General features: G+C 37.3%; 1 protein-coding gene across 8 annotated transcripts in view; it reads left to right on the top strand.

Annotated features, from left to right (window-relative positions):
- YAP1 (Yes1 associated transcriptional regulator) overlaps positions 1-19,786 on the top strand; it is an 88,001-nt gene extending 68,215 nt beyond the window's left edge. For 2 of the 8 annotated variants that reach the window (XM_064409433.1, XM_064409429.1), the window contains 5 exons: positions 1,564-1,757; positions 3,281-3,328; positions 10,400-10,530; positions 14,398-14,510; positions 14,982-19,786. In XM_064409433.1, the coding sequence (XP_064265503.1) occupies positions 1,564-1,757; positions 3,281-3,328; positions 10,400-10,530; positions 14,398-14,510; positions 14,982-15,220 (725 nt within the window). In that variant the 3' untranslated portion in view covers positions 15,221-19,786. The remainder of the gene's footprint in view (positions 1-1,563; positions 1,758-3,280; positions 3,329-10,399; positions 10,531-14,397; positions 14,511-14,981) is intronic. The other 6 variants (XM_064409434.1, XM_064409430.1, XM_064409435.1 and 3 more) reach the window with 3 other exon arrangements.
- Positions 19,787-23,063: the final 3,277 nt, after the last annotated feature.

Genomic DNA, 23,063 nt, shown 5'->3' with positions numbered 1-23,063 from the left:
AGCTCTTTAACTAGTAACTGCATGAAATACTGTTTCAAATTACTGTAAGCTATGTTACAGCATTTTATGTTGGCTGGACTCATGAAAATATGACCCTTCTTCCCATTAGACTGTTGAGTCTGTGCTGGACCACTGGATTAGTTGAAACGGTAGACTGCAGAGTTGGATCTCTAACTGTTTTAGTATTATGTGGTAAATATATGTTGGCTTTCTTGGAACAGAACAGCACTACTGTACTTTAAATTGACCACTCAAAGGACATGGGAGACTGAAGGGCTTTTTAGTGAAAAGATGATACAGATTTTTTTGAGAGAATTCTCCTTTCTTATGGTAGTTAGAAATGTTAGTATTCTAGGAACCCTCTGTATGACAAAAACATTAATTCAAACTAATTCTACAGATGGTTTTTTTCCCCACTTAATCCTGTCATCCAAAAAGAACCTCTCTCTTTTTGTTTTTTCCTTAGTTTCTGTAAACCATAATCCTCATTCCCAGAAAAAAAAAAAAAATCCCTGCCATTCTCCCATCACTGCTTCAGCAAATGCATTCTGCAGAATCCTGTGAGTGTGAACAGATTCAGTCTGTTACAGAGATCACGATGGAGATGGGGAGCTAATTCCAAGTTGGAAGCCCCTGAAAATAGTGCCCTTGAAATACAGTCAGCCTTTCCCATCATCTCTTTCACTCTGGAAACTCTAGTGCCTCTGTTGACTTTAACTGTATTGGTGTAATGTGAGGGAGAAATCACGCCTCATGCATCAAGTAGATGCATCCCAGTTATGTATTATTTTATAAAATAAAATTGTCTTAGGTCTTATTTTTATAGGGGAAGGGAAGATGGGTTCTCATTGTGCATTATGCTTTCAAGGTTACATTTTTAGCCTCCACTCCCCAGGAAAAATGCAATGCATAATTCTGAGGGATAAAAGAAAATGAAGCACTAGCAAAATGTTTTCTGTGTTGATGTCCATATTTATGGCTGTATAATTTATCTGCCATTTCTGTACCAACTCTATTTTTGCCTATCAAGGTAGCTCTAAATGAAGTCTCTAACACTATAATAGTGACAAGGATGTGAATGCTGGTTGCATGACCTTGCACCACAACAGGTAGCCTTTAATTGTTTTCAATAAAAGTGAAATGATCCATTTTGTCATTCTGTGTGTTCTCAAGTTAAATGAACCTAAGATTCCACATTAATAAAACAAGTTATTTACTATTTGTGTCTGCAGTGAGAATAGTTTATTAGAAAGAAGAGAGATTTTTCTCATTCTACTTAAAATATTTTACTACCACTTTGAATTTTTCACCAGTTAGCACATTGAACTGTTTTTAGAAGCTTTTAGAATAAGTACGTGGTCTTAACCATGAGACTGTTGCGTTAATTTTGCACACATCAATTGCTCATGCATGAGCATACATTTCACACTCTGAATATTAATGTATGTTTTGTATTGTCATGCCTTGTAATTTTGTATATTTTTTAATGTATACCTTTCGTGAATACCTTGCATGTATTTGTTTGAATTTATTTTTTAAGTCTTTATTGTTTTGGTTCCTTAGCCATGAATCAGCGAATCAGCCAAAGTGCTCCAGTCAAACAGCCACCTCCTCTGGCTCCTCAGAGTCCCCAGGGTGGTGTGATGGGAGGGAGTAGCTCCAATCAGCAGCAACAGATGAGACTCCAGCAACTACAGATGGAGAAAGAAAGGCTGAGACTGAAGCATCAAGAACTGCTTCGGCAGGTGAGGCCACAGGTTAGACACCTACTTCCACTATTCCTTTTGTATGTTATGTTTTGATTTTTCTAAGTTGTTTCAGTGAGTCTTAAAGGCCAGTGACTATACAAAAAGCTTTGAGATCTAAAAAGGTCTGAATTCATTCTCTTACTGATATCAGCTCAGTGGTGAAAGTATTTAATTTTTTAGACTGAAGAATTTTGCTTTCCTCCGTCATTCCTCCCTGTAAAAAATCTCTTAAAGAGCTGGCTTCACAAACTATAAAGATGACAGCGTGGACTGTTGATGTGATTGGATATTCTTCCTATATTCATTGAGTTCCAAGTCATGCAAAAAGTTATTTCCCACAACTACTTTAGTTCTCCCTTTTAAGTGGAGGAAAGTCTTCAGTTTTAGAACCTGTTGCAGTCTGAAGGATTTTGAGGTATTTTCAAAGTTTATATAAGATACATTGAGGAGATGCCTTGTTGAAAAGTCTTACCTGTTCCATAGTGGAGTGAGCATGAAACAACTGAATAACTTGTGCTGCATTTTGAACCTGTGGTTTTCTTATGCTAAATAATTTCAGACTTCATAATAAGGCTGCAAAATATGCCTTTCAGTGTTTTCTACTGTATGGATATGGCTGTATTATCCACTATATGGATATGGCTGTAGCAAATATTAAAGTGTAGAGCTGGACTTCGCAATCTCTGGATTGGAATTCGGGCTTGATCTCCTTTTGACTCTAAGCCTTCTGCTTCAATTGTTCAGTCTGAGTGTTTTAATAGTTACTACTATCTGTGCTAGATATTTGAGGTATTTCTTTGGGTTTTTGACACTGGCAGAAAAAGCACTAATCTATTCCTTGAGGAAAACCTTTTAAAATCTTTCCCTTTTCACTTTGGGTGATGGGCCTTGTATCAGAAGAGGATAACATCTTAATGTCTTCAAAGACAGCTTTTCTCTTTCTTCATCGCCTGCAGTGTTCTGTCCTGGAATCTGACTTCCATTATCCCCTTTGTAGTCAAGGACTGTTTTGTAGGAATCTTCAGCATCTCTTGGTGTAAGATGGGTCATCTTTACAGCCATTACTTTTTATAGTACTCTAGGTAAGAATACATTGCAAAGGTGGCATCAGGACTTTCTCTCCGCTTAAGCACCTGGGCTTCTGCTGTTCCTGCTTTGCAATTAATCCACAAACAGACATTTTACCCTGTGCTAGCATGCTTCTAGGTAGGCCTTCTAATTGTCTTCCTGCCTCAGTTGTCCTTGAGAACCTGACTAACTTTTGAGCAGGTGACAACCAGTTCTCTTCATATTTTTCTCCTTAGTCGTTAAGCTTATCTGTCAAAGTTAAGCTTATCTGTCAAATACGCATCCTTGGTAATCTGTGAGTTTTGTTTCACTGTGTCATGATTTTCACAGTTCTTAACTCCCTTATCCTGTCTCATCTGGCCTGTCTCGGGGGCTTGATACTACAAGATGGTGTTTATAAGATAGCCTGCATAGGTAAACCGTGCAGCTAAAGTAATTTTTATCCATCTTATTTTTACTCTTAGGCATTGCGGAATATCAATCCCAGCACAGCAAATTCTCCAAAACATCAGGTAGGCTCTTAACTGATGTTTCAGCATAATTAGAAAAATTAAAGCATTAAATTAGGCTAGCAGGGAACTTTTTGCTACATGAAAACATTCTAAAAAAGAAAACAAAAAACCAAACAAAAAAACGACCTCTGCCATGCACATTTTTGAATCACTTTTCTGGTCACAGCCCTAACATTGTTTTTAGGAGTGCTGCATTACCACAACTTCATATCAATATTTAAGAGCAAACGAGGAATTCATTGCACTTTTTTTTTACATTGAAAACAACCTTCTTATATAGCATTCTTGAGGATACTGCTGTTCCAGTCCTGATGTCATCAAGGTGTTTATTTGAAGCAAACTATCTAAGGTAGTAGTTGGTGACTTCTAAGTACTGTTCATATGAATGTTATCAGTTTGTTAAAGAAGGTATGATCTTAGAGAAGGATATCTGTTATCAGTTAATGAAAAGTCACTTGAAATAGTTATGATTTTTAAGCATGCATAGTATAACAGTATAAGAATTACTTAATAGATTAGCCTAGCAAAATAATTACTATGCAGATATAATTTTTCCATTTCGATGTTTAACTGCTTCTTGCACACATACATTTTTTGTATAGGAAACAACAGTTATGAAAAGCTCAGACCAAAATAAAATTGTTCAAAATGTGAAGCATAATAAACAGCTTAATGAGGTCTTCTTTCAGTTGCTAAAGAAGTTGAACGTAGAATGAATCTCTAGAAGGGTGGATTTTTTGATATATTCAGAGAACTTCATGTTTGCTATTGTTAACAGTGTTTTAGTCTACTGGTTCTTAACACAATATTTATATTAGCTTGTACTGTACTTTGTTTTTAAGAAAAACCTCTGTATACACTAGGCAAGAAAAACAGAATGAAAGAAAGTGTCCTCTGTTTGGAAGCCATGAGTACTGATGTACTGTTGCATTCTGAAGAGTACCACAAACCTTGTATGTTACTAGTTCTGAGATATGGGAACCTCAGACCTTAGTGCTGACACTCTGGAAAAAATACTTTCTTGTTTGGCAATACCAGAGCAGCTCTTAAACAGAAGCATTTTAATTGAGATGTAGTAATTTGATTCATTAACAAAGCATTAACCACATGATGATCTTATCAATATTAGATCCTATTCTGGAGGAGAAAAATAAGTCCTCAACAATAATGGGTATACAAGGGAATAAACAAAGGAGAACTACTCCACAGTAGTGGAGTAAAACACCTTATCTTCTGACATAATTAGGTCATTCATAGGGGATGTTTTTCTTACAGAATGCCAAAAGTGTATTCTGTGTTTTCTTCTATGCCTGAAGCCCTGTCATTGTTCATTCTTACACTAACTTCTTCCTGTTGCCATCTCAAAAAAAAAAACTACAGGAAATGGAGAAGTTTGTTATCAGTTTCATACTGAACTCTGTAAGATGAGGTTTTTGGAACTTCTTGAAATTAAGGCTTTAAATCCTAAAAAACAGCGAAAACTCAGGCTATACTGATAATTCATTAAATGTATATGTAGTGGTCACTCTGCTCTGTTTGGAGTGGAAACTGATGAAAGGATTCATACAAAAATCAGGATTCCATTTATATTTTAACTTGCTTCCTACCATACCTCCTGCCTAGCATCAGTTTTATTAGTCTGCACTTGCTAATGAGTCAAGGTGTGTGTGTGTGTGTGATTTGTTGGATAGAAGAATGGGCAGTGATGTCACCTTTAAAGTTCTATAATACTAGACTATTTGTGTCACACCATCTAAATGTACTTTTTGTGTTTTCATATCACCTCAGTAATGTAATGAATACCCACAGGTGGAAAAAAGTGCTTAGAGAACTGCTTCTGGGTTCTGGTTCTCTAAATGCTTCTTGAGGCCTTGTACTGTAGAGGTAAAGGAAGTCTGTTTTCTCTGCTGATGCTGCTATTGAAGTCCCAATCTGTATATCTGATCAGATCACAGCTGACCTAGTTAATCTGGAAAATGTATAGAAAGAATTAAAAATTCTTTGTTCAACCTTTTTCTTTCAGGCAGGTCTTTTGTTCTTTTTGAATAAAATTAATGAAGTTTGGAAGAATTACCTGCTTCCCTGATGATAAAACAGTGCTTGGTGGTAGGGTAATTGCTTCTCTTGCTAGATTTTAGATATTCTTTTAAGGAATAATAAAAATTAAATCTTCATATGTTCAGTGCTCTTAATTCTGGAATGGCTAAGTCTGTTTTAGAGAGGGACTGCCAAGGTCTTTCGTTTGTAAAGAAATTATGTAACACTGGCATTCTTGAAGCTTGCATCTAATGAAATGTCTTGTATAGATGGATTAAAAACTTCTGAGAAATGTTCCTTAACTTCTGACTGGATCTCTGAACTTTTCATGTCACACAGTCACTAGGTTAGAAGGAACTGGTGGAGGTCATTTAGCCCAACATCCTGATCCTTCTTGACATTTTTCCCCATGTAGCCTGGATACAGTACCATGGTTGTATTGCTATCTGTAGTCAGTTTTTTTTTGGTACTGAGTAACCATAGTGTTCCTGCCAGGTTTTGGTCTCTCTGCCATGCTACTGCAGTATCCTGTGGTGACACTAACAATCCAAGTGTTACATATGAAAGCCTTATCACCTTCTGGAAAGAGCAAATAATTGCTCAGCTTCATTTTTATAGAAAACACTGTAAGAGACTGTTCTTGTTTGAATGAGGGTGTATTTTACTGACATTCTAAAAATGTCAAAGGTACCTGTAGCAAAAATTACAACTTTCAGACTTACTGTCTATCAGCAAGAATTGTTGATACATCCAGGAAATTTAAAAATACCAAGCATCTGTTCAGTTACTTGTGCTTATCATCGTCAGTTATTTGTGAAACCTTAAAAATGTCTGTCTTAGTAAAGAGATTGCATGACTTAACTCTTATTTCATCCCCACTAGCTCTCTTTCCATTTTCCTGCGGTTAGCATCTGATTGTCAGCAATTTCTAATATAGAGCAGATGTCAATCAAGTTTTGTATATGTCACAAAATTGAACAGATGTTAAGTAACAGATTTCTTCCCTTACAGTGTGCTGTGGAAAGAAATAGAGGCAAATAATGTCGAGGTACTGATGGCATTATTCTTGGATGTTGTGCAGACTATTTTCTTGTGCTGAGAATGGAAGATTTCTTATTTATTTGCTGCTAATATTAGAGTATTTGCTAGTAAGATCAGCATACTACAAATTGATAAGTTCCTCTGTATATGCTTGCTCATTTTGTATCTGCTGCTTGTTTCTAGCTTGTTTCTAAGCTTTACAGATCAAAATAATTGTATTGCTTGCTCATGTGTGTAGATCTTTATGGATAAATACCTTGTTTAAAAGTCTGTCTAGTAAATCAGAACTGCATTCACTGGCTGTGCTGGTTGTGACTGAAGCAGTGAATGATCCATTTCCTGCTTAGTTCTCACAAATGGCCCAACTCATCATTGCTGAGTTCATTTGTCTTCCATCAGTCCCTGTTTCTTTTGTATATATGCTATAACTTTCTGGCCCTCACAAAAATGCAAGCACTTAATCTGAAGAAGCAACTGGTGCTGTAAGACTGCCCATAAGTGTTGTGGTCTTCTCTTTCCCCTAAAACTTCCTTCCCATCCCAGGAAAGCCTGTGGATCATTTGAAAGTCAGGTGATGGTTGGGGGCAGAAATATTACAATTGGCACTTCTAAAGTAAATTTGCAAAATCAATTATCAGGATATATCAAGTAAAATTGAGTAGCATATCATAGGTTTAATACAATAAGAATATAAGTGAGTTGTACAAGTAATCTGCCTTTCCTCAAAGGCCAGTGAAGATAAAAATGCTCTTAAAAGGGTAATTTTATAAAGTTAATTTGAACATGGTGTGAATGACCTATAACTTAATGTAAAACTTAATCTGTCTGGAATTTTGAAAAAAAAATTGCATGAGGTCAGCCAGATAAATTGCACAGTGCTGACCTTATTTTTTAAATTATTTAAGGAAATTACAGATAATTTTGGTCTCTGTGTAATAACTAAAATTCAGCTTTTGTGCTGGCAATAGGAATACTAAGCTTTTCTTTTCCCAGAGCTACTTAAAACAATGAGTATGACATACATTAAAAATAGGATTAGATCAATTCATAAAAATCTAAGCCAGGATTTTGTCATAGTTTTATTTTTGCCTCCAGACTTTAAAGACTTCTAATAAAGCACATATTTTGAAGAATGAATTAAAAGCTTTGAGTTCACATTGCTCTGTTTTGGAGCTGGAAGAGACTTGGACACTTATTTTTTTGAGTATAGAAAGCCTACAACTTTTTTTTATTGCAAAACAGGTTTATAAGGAAGTAGAAATGCAGACTGTTCTTCAAGCAACACAACTTCCGCTTCCATTTTTTATACCATTTAGGAAAAATAGTCTTAACATACTCTTTAGGCCTTTAGGAAACTCTGCTTATCTTACAAAATGATTAAAAATTGCCCTGTATTTGTTTCTCAATAGCTTGTCTTTTTTGGTAATTCCTTTCCCTTTCAGACTCCCAGAATGACACAAATTTATTACTTACATGAGTAATAACATTCTTTTGAGGGGAAAGTGCTTCTGACTCCTGTAAAAGTAGCAGTAATGCTACTTATAAATAGTTAAAAATAGTTGCAGTTTTCCATTTTTTAGCGATGTTGTTAAAGATAAAAGTAGTACTAATTTTAAAAATACTAGTTTCACTACGTAGTACATGCCAAAGAATAGGCAAAATTCAGTTCTCTCTCCTGGTTTAATACATCCCTATAATGGGCCTTTAAAGAAATTAGATTTTTTTGTTTTAGCTGGCTAGTGTTTTGAGCTACATTTATTTTTACCATACTATTTAAGTTCATGTATTGATGAAACTTCAACCTCTCCCACACTGAGGATTTAGAAAAATACAAAGGTAACTTCCCTGTTTTTCTGAATTTTTTATTCCTTTGTATTGACTTTTTTTCTTACAGAAGCAGAAGAAAAATTGTGGGTTTTTGTTTTTTCCTTTCCTGGTGTCAGTAGCTCGTGAAAAGGGGTTGTCTAGATTTCTTATCTTCCTCACAACTACTGAATCATGAGGCAGTTCCAATTGGAAAGGCCACACAAAGAATATAAAATGTCACTCTAGTTCATATACAGAATTGACTCCATGTAGATTTTGCTTTGTTACCGCTCTTTGTGGCACTGGTGTGTGGTTAAGCTGCTTCTGCAATCTGCTGGCACTTTTGGCTCCTCCTCTTCATCCAAATCAGGGACTGCAGCCCAAGGAAATAAAGATGTAAAGTACAGATCAAGCCAGGAGGGAAGGGGAAAAGGACACAGCACATGAGTGAGCACTTCTTGAGCTATCTCTGGGATAGCTGGTCTAAGACGTTCTGCCTTCAGATCAGTGTTTGGGAAATTCCAGGAAAGAACGCTTCTTTCTTTCTTTTTCACAAATGGATGAGTCTACCTGTATATCAGGTAATTGGTGGCTGATACAAGGTTGCAAACTTAGCTGTGATGTAAGATGTCATTATGTAGGTTTTACATTTGGTTTTATTACATAAGCAAATGAAAGTCATGGATAAGCCTTTAGAAATTGTTAAAATATGTTTAATGTCTTGTGATCTGAAAATGGGGATGGGCTATTATTACTGTTTGTTAGAACAGTAATAAGTGGTGATGAGCAGAGGGCTGGGTTTACTTGAAACAGTAATTGGGTGTGATGAACACAAAAAACAGTGGTATGCTTGTACACTTTCTGGAGAGATCTAATCAGCTGTAGTGAGAAAATTTTCTAGTGCAAGACCTAAAATTTAAAAGGAATATGTAGAATAGTAATCCACAGGAATAGGAGTGAAGCATATGCAGATTAGAAAAGAAAACCTGTCAGTAGGGAAGCTTGAATACACAGTCTGCTGGAAATAAAATAAAATAACCTTAGATTTCTTCACTTGGAAAAAGAATTGGGGCAAGTTAGTTTTATATAATAAAAGACTACAGTATAGTAGTCCTTAAGCTTATTATTGAAAATGGATGAAGACCTCTCATTTTACAAGTGAGAAATATTAAGTATTGTCGAGACTGACAGGATTGGTTTTTCCTGAGATTATCTTCCCAGGCACAGCCCAGTAGTCACATACTACCAGTAATGGTGACAGGATAGTCAATAGATTTATCAGTCTCTACAATAACAAAGCTCAGTCTTGGTGGGACATTGATGATATTTGAATAGAGTTGCTTGAAGAAAATTATTGTATTTTCACATGTGCAACTCATGGATTACTTGTTTCAAAAGGGGAGAAGGGTCACTGGAAATTACATCAAATGTTGCTTATTTCCATCCGCCCTTAATATAATGCATTTTATGTTAACACTCTCATTAATTAGTAATTACAAGCTTAATGGATGGTTTGATTCAAGGTGGTGAACATTCAGATGTGTAAAAATCTATATGTAATTTAGGTTTGTAACTTCAGAAGTGCAGTGTCTTGGCCTTACTAAGAAATTACTCAGAATCTGAGGAGCTTTGAAATTTACTTAGGGAACTAATCACTGATTTGATCAGTTAGAAATTTCAAATGCCTGCCTCAAACAGGAAGCATGAATGGAAACTTTTAGGGAAAGATTTGAAAGTTTGTTGACTGAAACAAGAAAGGTACAAAGGAAGCCAGGAACTAAATCAGAACTTAAAAGAAATGGGGATAAAATGCTATTTAGCAGAGCTAAACAGGTTATATTAGGGGTCAGATAGTATTAACAATTCTTGTTTTGGTTTAAGTATAGACTTAGCACAAAGATACTGAAGTGAACTAGAAAATATTTGGGTAAGCACAGAGATATTTATATCCATAAACACATTTACAGTGCAGTCTCTGTAATGGTGGTCGTGGCTGCTGGAACTTGCATTTTCATTGAAGCTAGTACAGATTCTTGCTTTGTCCTTAGAAACTTGAGTTTAATTTCATTTAACTCTTGTAACTGGAAGCAGTAAAAACATCAATTATGTATAATGTCATGTGTTTATGTATCCAAAAAGTGCTCAAATGCCTGACATGATCTCTTTCTCCCTCTCCTGCTGTTCTAGGAATTGGCTCTCCGTAGCCAGCTTCCAACAATGGAACAAGACGGTGGATCTCAAAACCCCGTGTCATCTCCTGGAATGTCTCAGGAACTGAGAACAATGACTACAAATAGTTCTGATCCCTTTCTTAACAGGTTTGTAGGAATAGCTACTAGAGGAAAGAAATTTGATTTAAAATTCTGTTTGGTACATGTAATAGTTTATTTTGAACATCTGTCTGTGCCAAGAGCCACAGCTGTAAATGAATCTTTCCTTAAATGGCAAGTCTAGTAAAAGCTGAAGATTAAAAGCTGTCTCCTGTGGGAGGAAGTAGTCTGTTCAGACTTGTAGGAAGGTTTTTATTCAAAGTCATAACATGTTTGCCTCTGCATAATCTGTTGACTAACAGTCATTTCAAATTACTGACTGAATTTGTGAATAGCTCACTGTGAGATCAAATGAACTGTGAGGCACATTTAGGATTACAGCTTGAGGTTCATTTTAAGGTTTCTCCATTCACCCCTCCCTTACACTTCAGGTATTTAGCAGTATTTTTACTCTGCTAATGTTAGGTCTACAAATATTGGCATGTTTCATTTTAAATGCTGTATTATTTTGAAGTGGGTATTTTCATTCAAGACTTAGAATCTTAAAATATAGACTAGTCTTTCATAAAACTTTTTCCTAAATCCCTCTGACTTGAAGTGTTTATTTTGTTGGAAATACTGTTCAAATTTCAGCTTGCAAATGCTTCCTACCAAACATTACAACTTTAGAGACACTGCTGCAGCTTGAGATAAGCGACATCTGTATTTTGGGTAATCCCTTTGGGAAGATTTATCCCCTACACAGACAATTATGATTAGAAAACTTGATGTTTTTTTGGAGGGAGTATTCTACATGGAATTCATCCTGTACGGTGTTCTTGTGTGAGCCTCAACTGTGCTGGCTTTGTCCTATGAAATAAAAGAGACAAGATAATTTAAACCTGGCTTGCTCTCATATGGGAAACCTCTGTAGATAGGTGATGGTATCACTGTGGTATAGTAACATTCTGGCTGGAACTGCTGGAAGGCTGTTGCCATCATACATCATACAGGTCCTCACATGCTCAAAACCTGTCTTCTGACCTGAAGAAAATGCATCTTTAGGTTTCAAATCACCACGGCAGTGAACTAATGTGGTTTATACATTGTGAATCTACACACATAAAATATAAAGTGATGGATCTTTGCCATTAACTAGAAACAGAGAAAAAAGCTAGAAAGGGCAAATTTACATTCTGTAATTTTATGGCAGTTTGATATTTACTGCAAAGTGCAAAAAGATACTGCTTGCCTGGTTGCATATATGTTTGGGTTTGGTTTTTTTTTAATGTAGCCCTTACCCCATACAAAATATTGAAAATCTGTATTTGACTTGAGTTCAGATTATCTTCATTTGCATTTTGGCCTGAAAATGTGTCTCCTTCTAGGCTGGTGTATGTGTGGCACCACACTTAATTCTGCCATATGGGTATGGGAGAGGGATTTTTAAGAAAGGACATCTGTGAATATGCATTGCTGTCTCAGAAAGCAGTCCAATAGTTTTGACTTAACGGTCTTGTTGATACTCCTTATGTTAAAGTTGAGACCTCGAGAAATGCTCTTTTCAATCTTTATAGGGTGTATATAAAGTTCCTGGTGAGACAGTACTGAATTAGGCCACAGAGTTATATATTCAGAGTTTAGGTTCCTGCCAATATAATAGCAGCATTAAAAAATCTCAGAAAATTACTACATTGGAGCAATTTGAGACAATGCTCAGTAGTGGTTTAAAATGCATAATCAAATCTGCCTCCTGTCTTCAGTACTTACTGTCATTATGGTATATTTGATTTTTTTAAATGGGATATTCATTAGTGCAGACTTCATTAGACTATTTCACCTTTTGATTTGCCACACTTGTTTATATATTTTTTGTCGGTTAGATTTATATTGGTAGTGATGGTAGTTCTCTGTTTAACTCCTAAATTGGTATTTCTTCTTTTGTATACACATATTTTAACAATGATTACTTGAAGAAGAATCCACTCTATTTTGGGTAATGCTGTTTAGTTGCATGTAGTAATTTTGGGTGGTGTGACTGCTAAATGAACAAATCCTTGTTGAAGAAAGAGGAAATGTGTATTAAGGGGTGATTTGAAGAGAAGTGCTGTACATTCCATGTGTGAGAGCAACAGCCAAAAAGCCCTCTCCACTGGAGTGATTAAGTTCAGCATAGTCTAAGTTCTGGTTTTAGTATTTTGTCCCATAAACTAACCCAGATTTTTATTCACAGAAGTTCTAAATTGTTTAAATTTAATTACTAAGATTCTATCAAATGTGTGGTGATTCTCTTCTTAAATCAGTCTAAAAAAGAGAAATATTTATGATTTATCTACAAGGAAATGTTAGGTTCCTTTCTTGTGTGGCAAAGGTGTCCTCATGTAATCAAATATATATATTTGTATACATGGCTGAAGGCATTCTGCTGGCATCTGATGTTGAATAGCTGTTCATAATTGTTTTGGTTCTTCATACTTGACAAAAAGGCAAATACTATATACTTCACAAGTACATATTGAGAAGGATTAGTATGTCTTCAAATGATAATTTGAACAGTAAATCATGTTCATATTCATTGAGGATGCCAGATGGAAAATCAGTAAGGATTGTCAGTGATTCTTAGAATACATAACCTGAAGAAATGCAGATTTTGAAAATATTTTCTGAAGACTGAATACTAGAGGATGCAGGGGGGAGGGAGGTAGTGGTGGCCTTCAACAACTGCTCATGCAGGCCACAGCTCCAACACAGGCTTCCCATGGGGTCACAGCCTCCTTGAGGCACCCCCTGCTCTGTCATGGATCCTCCAGAGGCCCAGGTGGGTCTGTGCTCCCCCTGGCATCTCCACGGGCTGCAGGGGCACAGCTGCCTCACTGTGGTCTGTGCACCACAGGCTGCAGGGGAATTTCTGCTCTGGTGCCTGGAGCACCTCCTGCCCCTCCTGCTGCACTGACCTTGGGGTCTGCAAGCTGTTCCTCTCACATATTCTCATTCCTCTCTCCCATCTGCTGTTCAGCATTTTTCCCCTCTTAAATATGTTATGACAAAGGTGCCACCATTGTCACTGATGGGCTCAGCTTTGAGCACTTTGGAGACAGCTGGAAGCAGCTGGCTGACATGGGGTCAGCTCCTCCTGCTATGTCACACAGTGATCCCTGCAGACCCCTGCTACCAAAACCATGCTATATACAGTGCCCTACTTCCCCTCCCCACATTTTCCACTGTGGCTCTCTTGGTCTTGCTTGCTGCACTGACAGGAGATGGCAGTAAGAAAGTGAAGGCATGTGAGGCCCCATGCCATCAGTTTGGTTAACTGTTCTGTCAGCAAGATCATTCTGAGCAGGGTTTGTTTATAGGATGGCTTCTGTACCAGGGTTTGATTTATATTTGGGTGCTCTCTTGCCTTGACATGTGTGACTGAACAAGTAGTGGGAAGCAATTGAAGAATTGCTAAAGGAGTTCCAACTATTTATAACAGCAGTGACCTAAAAATACACTTCAGTGGCTGATTAAACATGGGAACATTAGTTAGAAGTATTTTTTATCCATATGGAAGCATAAAAGGGTGGACCATAATTATTATTTTTATAATCATTATGGATTATCTGATATGCATTGAAAGGTTTTAGCTGTGGGTAGGTGTGAAAAGATTAAAATTATGCACAACACATAAAACACAAGTAGGCTATTTCTTAAAGCTGCTTAGGTATGTTCTCATCAAGTTAAATTGAATCTAAATAATATGGTTTTAATTTGAAAAGGTCTGCATAAAATAAAACACAGGTGTCTCATGCAAACAAATGTGTCAGGTTTAGAATAAGGGATTTCTCATGGTAGCAATGTTTTCAAAGCCCGTAAATTAGTTCAAAACAAGCATCTATTTTATTTTTTTCAGTGTTCTACCCTCATTTTTTTCCTCTTTATCTTCTGTTACAGTGGAACATATCACTCCAGAGATGAAAGCACAGATAGTGGACTTAGCATGAGCAGTTACAGTGTACCCAGAACCCCAGATGACTTCCTGAACAGTGTTGATGAGATGGATACAGGTCTGGTTTGTGTACATTTTTAATGCATGTTTTCCAAATACACTTGTATCTATTTGCAATGAAAACAAGCAATTCTGAAAAGCTCTGACACTTCCTGCATTATTTTCTACCTTTTCCTATTTCCCCAGTTTCTCTGATAGAAACATTTGATTTATGAAAAAATTACATTTGTTAATTCTACTCCAAAACTATATTTGACTCAGTATTGTCTTTTTCCTTCAAATGTAAAAATTAAATTATGCTAAATGACATCAAAGATCTGTAAGATTTGGGTCAGTAGGTGAAAGTTGGAAACAAAGGCATGTTCTTTGTACATCTGCCTGCAGCCAAGTTATCTTTGGGGTTTGTGATGGATTTCTATGAGTCACACTGTTGTATGATGCAAGAGGTACATGATTAACCAGTTGTCCTGATAAATTGTATGTTTGGTACTTACAGTATACTTAATATCCATCTTTGTGTTATAACTAGGTGACAGTATCAGCCAAAGTAACATACCATCCCATCAGAACCGTTTCCCAGACTACCTTGAAGCCATTCCAGGGACAAATGTGGACCTTGGGACACTGGAAGGAGATGGAATGAATATAGAAGGAGAAGAACTGATGCCAAGTCTGCAAGAGGCTTTGAGCTCTGACATCCTTAATGACATGGAATCTGTCTTGGCAGCCACCAAGCTAGATAAAGAGAGTTTTCTTACTTGGTTATAGGGGCCTCAGGGAGACTGAATTCTAAATCTGTGAAGGATCTAAGGAGATTAGGACATCTGTATCTGAAGTTCAGAACAAGCCAGTGTGGTGCACTTTGGCTTGTGTTCAGAAAAAGTAAATGAACAAATACTCAACAAGTTTGTTTGGGTTTGCTCTTCCTTGTCCATCGCTGCTGTTATATATTGCTGACTTTTTTTCACAGTTGACTCTGAAGAACAGACATCTTCTTGATCTTTTTCTATTGCTGTTGCAACTACTGTTGGAGGGGGGTGGGGAGGGATGATGAGCCTATTTTGGATGACGAATGCCATTCCTTTTGTCCTAGTGTGCGCTTGCGTATCATTTTATCTAAGTACTCAGATTTGAGAGTTAATTTCTGCATGTCACTGCTTGTAGTTTGCTCAGCTAGTTGTCTCCTGCTGCCTGTGGCAAGTGGTAAAACATGACATACTGGGGTGACAAGCCAAAAATGATGTATCTGGTCAAAAGAAGTCAATACTGATTTGGAGATATGACGTAAAGGAGGGCTGAAGACTGTTTGGCATTAAGTGTTCCTACTAGTAGCTCTTGCATTAGCCACAAAGTGCTCTTGTTTGTATTTTATGTTATAGTAAATCATGAGTCATTTTACATAGAAACATATATGAACTTTGATTGTTGCCACATACTCTAGCCTAATTTCCATTTTTCAAAATTACTTTGATTATTTTTGTTAGTTGGTTTAACTGTAGCTGTAGGATGGGAAGTAATTATAGGTGTTCTGGGGTTTTTTTTTAATAGTGAAATCTAAGGGTTTTTTCTGATTTCACACAGTCTTATTTAAATCTAAATTGTCTGCTTTTTTTATACTTAAACCATGCCTATTGTAGCCTGATAAGCTAGTGAGTACATAAACCAGTATGTTTTGCCTGTAACTTTTTTATTTTTTAAAGGCTAGCTTTGAATGTAATCATTAGATTTCATGACCAGTGGCTTATTTTTCATGTGTATTTGCGAGACTTTGAATTAGAATCTGATTACAGCAATGTAAAAGAGTCCTTTGTCATGTATACAAATTTTAAATGCATCTTAAAGTAGCAGAACCATTTTAAAATTACATCTAATCTCTCTTCTGGTTTTCAGTTTTGATCTCTTAAGTGAGAACAGATTTTAAAATCCTTAATGGGAAAAAAAAAATTTATTAAAAGTTTCTCTTAAGTCAACACACATAAAAATTCTTAACTATTAGTATCACTGTATGTTGCAATGAAAAGGCTAGAACACCAAAAAACTTCTCAATAAAAACTTCTAAGTGTAATAGTTACCAAGTTCTGTTTGGTGAAAAATAAGCCCTGGACACTATATGTAGAAGAATGTAAAGATATGTGTTAGATGGTGACATGAGCAGGTAATGAAGTGTATATTAGTAGTAGAGCTTAGCATGGGGTAGAGGTGATAAGAATCATTTTTATTTTAACAGGAGAAGATGTATCACTAAGTTGTCTGCAGGAGTTGACACAAGTTTCCAAAGAGTATTTTTAAATGAACAAAATGAGCGTGAATCAAACTTTCAATATAAGCTATGAATTTTTGTGGGGCTTTTGGGGTTTTTTTCTAATGAAAAATAGTGTCACCAGTTAACACCTCTATAATTAAGGGCCTGTCACCATTTTCAACAGTGAGCCTTTATTTTCAAGGGTGTATAACATGACTGTAAAGATACTGTAAGCATGAAACTTAGTTTTGAAAAAAACCTCTCAGTTAGCTGGGACTTCTCCTGAGGAGAGATTTTTTTGGGGTTTACTGTTTTGCATTTTTTTCAAGACATTGATTATTTTTTAAGCTAGGAACAAATCAGCAAAACAACAAACCCCCCCCATCATATTACTGTTACCATTTGGATTTCTTTTATGCTTCAGAAATAATTCTGGTTTAGGATGATGTAAAGAATGAAAACTCTTTTAACCAAATCCTGTTTTAAAAACTGAAGCAGCAGAGGCAGAGATTTGAAATTTGCCACTATAAATGTACATTTACTGCTTTACATAAATATTTTAGTGTTTGAAAAACACAAAATTTTATGGTTTGTTATGGGATACAGGCAAATTTTAAAATAATAATTTTTAAAACACATTCACAATGATATATATTCTGCTACACCAATAATTCAGCGATTAATAGGCCACTTATATTGTGCAATGACACAGTAGCTCCTAAAGCAGTGTTATTGTGTCCAGGATAGGGATTTTAGTAGCATTTTTGTAATTTCATTATTAATTCCTCTTTCTCCCTCCCTTCAGGAAAAGAAAAAGACACTAAGTTTTCCTAACTTGAACAATCTCACATAAAACCACAACAGCAAGGAAATTCAGAGTAGATTCTATTTCAGTTGTCTTCCACAGTTGTATCCAGATATCATAGCAACATAGAGAATCACAGAATAAACTGAGTTGGAAGGGACCCATCAGGATCATCAATTCCAACTCCTGGCTCTGCACAGGAAACCCCAAGCTTCACACCATGTGCCTGAGAGCATTGTCCAGACACTTGAGCTCTGTCAGGCTGATGCTGTGAGCACTTCCCAGGGGAGCCTCTTCCAGTGCCCAAACACCCTCTGGGTGAAGAAACTTTTCCTGATATCCAGCCTAAACCTCCCATGACTCAGCTTCAGGCCATTCCCTTGGGTCCTGTCACTGGTCTTAAAAGTGAAGAGATCTTACCTGTCCCTCCTCTTCCTCTCATGAGGAAGCTGTAGACTGCAATGAGATCTCCCCTTGTCTCCTCCAAGGTGAACAGACCAAGTGACCTCAGCCATGAGGAGTGGCTTACCCTCAAGGCCCTTCCCCACCTTCATTGCCCTCCTTTGGACACTCTCCAGTGGTTGAATATCCTTCTCATATGGTGGCACCCAGAACTGCCCAGCACTGGAGGTGAGGCTGCCCCAGAGCAGAGCAGGACAATCCCCTCCCTTGCCCAGCTGGCCATGCTGTGCCTGATGCCCCCAGGACAGGGCTGGCCCTTCTGGCTGCCAGGGCACTGCTGGCTCGTGTTCAGCTTGCCACAGACCAGGACTCCCAGATCCCTCTCTGCAGCACTGCTCTGCAGCATCTCATTCCCCAGTCCATGCACACAACCAGATATGATGCACTGAGTGCAAGCTCCTGACAATGCTGTACCACGCTACAACAGAAATGAGTACAGAACAAATTCTCTTTCCTTGCTTTTGTGTGTTTGTCACAGCTTTAATATTTGAATGTTTTATTCTCATTGTAGAAACACTAAATGGCTTATACTGTATTTGGGTAGCATATCTTAGGGTAGATACTGACAAACTGGGAATCCTTGAACAGCTCTAACATTAATTATGTTTTGTGATACTTATTTTAATTAAGACATTTCCGTTCTCTCTCTTACTAGGAAACATACCATAGAGATGCTGTACTGTTGGCAATCAATATTAATTTGGATTTTTTTTTTAATTCTGCAAATGCATTGTTTGATGAAGTGGTTAAAATTGTTTGAAATGCAGAAGTGTTTTGGGTAGTATTTTATACTGATGTATATATTGAAACAGAAATCATTGTAATAATTGTAATAGCTGTTAGTTTTAAATACACTATATGCAGACAGATGGGGCTGTACAGAGCTGTACTGTTAACACCCGGGTAGGGCTACTGCTTGGGAACAGGTTGCAGTGTCAGTGAACCATATGGATCAAATATTGTACCATTCAGTGTTGGCGTTCACCAATGCAAAAGGAGAAGAGACAATTTCAACAAGATTAACACTACATGGTAAATTAGTACTACAGTGACCTTTTCACTTACAAGCATGTTTTTTATACAAATTAGCAGGTGTGCTTGTATAAAGTAATTTGTGTTCTGTATCATGGAAAAAGTACTCTCCACATTTAGAATCACAGAATCATGTTGTATGTTAGAGAATTATGTCCAAAATTATATATATTACTTAACAATGTTATTTTTAGATATGAGCATGACTGTAAGCTAGGTACTTAAGTACATTCTGTTACATTATTTTTCTTTATGTAATACTTTTTCAGTTGTTTTATTTGGTATAAATATATACTTTGTGCTTAAACATCTTTGTTCATTTTTAACATTCAATAGTATGTAAAGATATGATTTCCTTCAGTAAGATAGATGCATTGAATTGTTGGAATGCCTATTGTAGTGCGTCTGTTCTTGTCCCCCTTGTCATTGCTTTTGTAGTTGTAAACTCCAGTTCTGCAAATACGGTGTGCAAGCTCACCTGAGAGGCAAATGAGTTCCACTGGCTTCAGTAAAGGCTTAACATTAAAGTGTACATGTCTGTGTGCTTGCAGGAATGAAGAGACAGTGACTCTGGTGAGCATCATGCAGCTTGTGTAAAACAATACTTTAATTGCAAATGGCACTATAGTGAGACCTGGTAACAGAACATCTGGGTATCTATTAGAAGAAAGCATCCACTTTTGCAGATAATGCTTGCCATGTTCGGATGGCAGATACATTTTTGGCTAACTCTTAAGTTTATGCATTAATTTGTGGCAGACTATCAATAAAGACACACTATTTTCATTTCCAAGTTCTGACTTATGAATTGTGAAATATGTAATGACATACCTTGAAAGTGCCTGGAGATTTTAGTTTAAAATGTCTTGACAGGTTTCATTAATTTTGACCTTCTGTCTGAATGATGGGGTTTTTTTTAATGTAGTGCAATTTGGAAAGGCCAAAGTCATACACTGTTTGCATTTTAGCAGTTCCAGAGTTGTTACTGTTCACTACCAAATGCCCCAACCCTGTGGAATTCAGCAAATTTGTGTGTTTTCTTGGTTAAGGGTACAGCCCTTGATGGATTTATCAGTTTGTCTTGTACTTCTGAGTTCATAGCTAGCTTTAGTCACCCGGACCCTTTAAATTTAAATGTAACATCACACCTTCCACCTGGGAGTAGGCGGCCAGTGCCAGGGAATGATAAGGTACCGGTTTTGTTTGCTGATATCGCTCTCATTTATAAGGTGGTGACATATTGCAGTAGTTGAAGTATGAGTGACCTTCTGAGGCAGCCCTAAATAGACTGTATTACTGCAAAACAGGATATTTGGTCCAGGTATTACAGGCTCCCTTTGCAATTCTCTTTGAAATATTTTCAAATAATTTCAATAATTTCAAAAAGTATTCATTTCAGTAAGCCAGAAATAATATACTTCCAAGGAAGCAAGTGCCAGTTATCAGCCAAAGAAAGCATTTTTCATATTGGATCATCAACAGAATAATTATTTGAGATCAGGCTATGATCTGTATAGCACCTCCTGTTTTGGAGGTTCATTCAGAGATAAACTAGGGCCACTGGTTTTATTTATAGTATCAGTATCTGGAGTTTATATGTTCCTCCTGAAGAGTAAAGTGTGCTTCTTGACCTTTGTTGTCACCACTTCTTAATGCTAACGGGTTATCTGCACCCTCTAAACTTAGGTGTCATCAATATAGGAAGATGTCAGTACAGGATGAGAGATCTTGGTTGACATGAAAGGGTGAATCCAACTCTTAACTGGAGAACCAAGTTGTCTTTAGAACAGAGGGTAGAGCTTTTTACCAACTACCATGTCCAGTACTGAATGCCTTTTAAATAAAACAGCCAATGTGTTCCTCTCTAGGCACCAAGGGAGCATGTTGAGTGAGAAACATATAAATACTGGCACATCTGACAAAGCTGCCTAACAGATTTTGTGGAAAACTCATGGTTTTTACTTTTCTGGACATACTCCTCTGTCTGTAATGCAGAGGCTGTAATAGTGAATGCTGTAGATCTAGGCTGTCACACACTGGTTTTATTTTCTCTATGTGGGAATGCAGTTGGTCACTCTGATGATAGAATTTTCTATATTAAATAGGCTTGGCTTAGAATATGGGAGGCAAAGTAGTTGTATGGAATTTTCCTGTCTATTAGCAAGTGTGACTGTGTGGGAGGAGGTTGTTTTGTTTTGGTTTGTTTTTTAAGGGGAAGGGTCAGGAGCAGCCCTGCAACAACAATGCCCTGCAACAGCAAACTAGAGCTCCATATAAATGCTACATTCAATCTCACCTGAAATGCTCTTTCTCCTCCCCTCATATATGTCCATTCTGAGCTGCTCTAGTGTGTTTTAAATTATTTGTTGTATTTACCATCTGTGAGTTTTGCTTTCCTAACACCTAATGACTGGACTGTAATACTAAGTGCTGTTTGTCCCCAGAGGAGAGCAGAGTTTCTCCATTCTGAAATCCAGCTGCCATCATGTTTCAAGTCTGTAATATAACACAGAATTACAGTCTGACTCCAAACTTGATGCTGCCCAACTTCTGGTACAGGGTGGTTATGGGCAAGCATGATTTTTTTGAACTGTGGTGGATTCCTGTTCTTGTTTGAGACTGGAGAAGTTTGGCTGTGTCATTGCTTTGATTTCTGCAGCCAGCTGTCCTAGCAGGAGCAGGGACAACAGTCCTCCTGTTGGAGAACTTCTACCCAGCACTTAACCTGGTGTTAGCCATGATGGGTTTTTTGAAGCTGAGAGAGTAATTCAGTCTTTCTCTCATAGTTTCATTGCAATACAATTGTCTCAGCTCTCCTGACTGACAAGGGGCCATTTTTAGGCTTTGCCCATTGATGTAACCCTTTCATACTCATCATCTGCTGTTGAAGTGTGACCCAGAGGCCTCTGAGAGGTTCAGCTGCAATCCTGGACTGTCAAAGTTTACAGTCAAAACAAGGTAACTGGTTGTATTTGTGTATGACAAAATCCCAAACCCACAGTGCTAAGAAATGGTGTGACTTAGGTGGTGATACCTCACAGCAAATGGCAATAGCTGGGAGGTACCATCTGGTTCAGCCAGTGAGGTTCAGCCTGAAAGTGGTTATCAATGGCTGCATAGTCCAAGAAATCGCTGGCAAAAGCAAAGCCTGTGGGGCAGCCTGGCTCTTGCCATGCAGGTTAGGTTCAAACTGGTTGGGGAGATCGTCAGTGCTACAGAAGGTGGCAACTGCTGGGCTGATTAAAGCCCCCCATCAATGCAGCCTGTACCTGCTACCCCCTTCATCCCTGCCTGCAGGTGCTCTAAAGCACTGGGGTTTAGATTTGTGTTTGCCAGTGTGTAAAACTGCGACTTCCTTTATTTTTCAAATGTTTGTATTTCACTTAAAACATGACTTTCCTTTTAAAGGTCCTTGTTCCTGCGAACAGCCTTTCAGGATCTGGTAATCTTTCTGTATAGATTTTTTTAATTAATATGAATGTTATAAGCACCAATAAATCACTGAGAAATAGAAATTTATCTTTGCAGCTCAGTGGCAAGAAAGCTAGAAAATCTGTCACCCAAACAGTAGTATCTGCATCCAAGTTCCTCTCATCCATATACTAGCCATGGTTTGGAAAACAAGCTGGTTTTACATGAAGATCCATCACTTCCCTAAGGCTCAGGTTCCTCACAACTGCCATCTCTGCTGGGGACCCTTGCTATTGCAATATGTGGATTTAATCATCACCTTGAAAAGAAAGTAATGGAGCCTGGTGAGGTTCATGAAAATAGGAAGGAAGCAGACATGTACTGCTGCAGCATGAGGACTGCGTTTCTTAGCTCCTTTTGGAAATGTCTCACTTTGAAGACATCTGGTGGTCTTAGCACTTCACATTCGCTTGCATTTTATTTTCAGTGTCACCAACATCTAACATGACCACATTATTGAAGTGATTGCACTGGTGACATCTGAAACAGGATAAAGATATTTTTTGAAATGTAGTCAGGTATACTCTACCTGGATACACATTGCCCTGGATAAAGACAGTTCCTGCCTTGTAATGGCATATCTGACTTCCTGCTGAGCC

The sequence above is a fragment of the Passer domesticus genome, chromosome 2 (assembly GCF_036417665.1).
Source record: "Passer domesticus isolate bPasDom1 chromosome 2, bPasDom1.hap1, whole genome shotgun sequence".
In the NCBI taxonomy this organism is placed as follows: domain Eukaryota; kingdom Metazoa; phylum Chordata; class Aves; order Passeriformes; family Passeridae; genus Passer; species Passer domesticus.
Note: the sequence above shows the minus strand (reverse complement) of the source record. Positions and strands in the feature narration are given on the sequence as shown.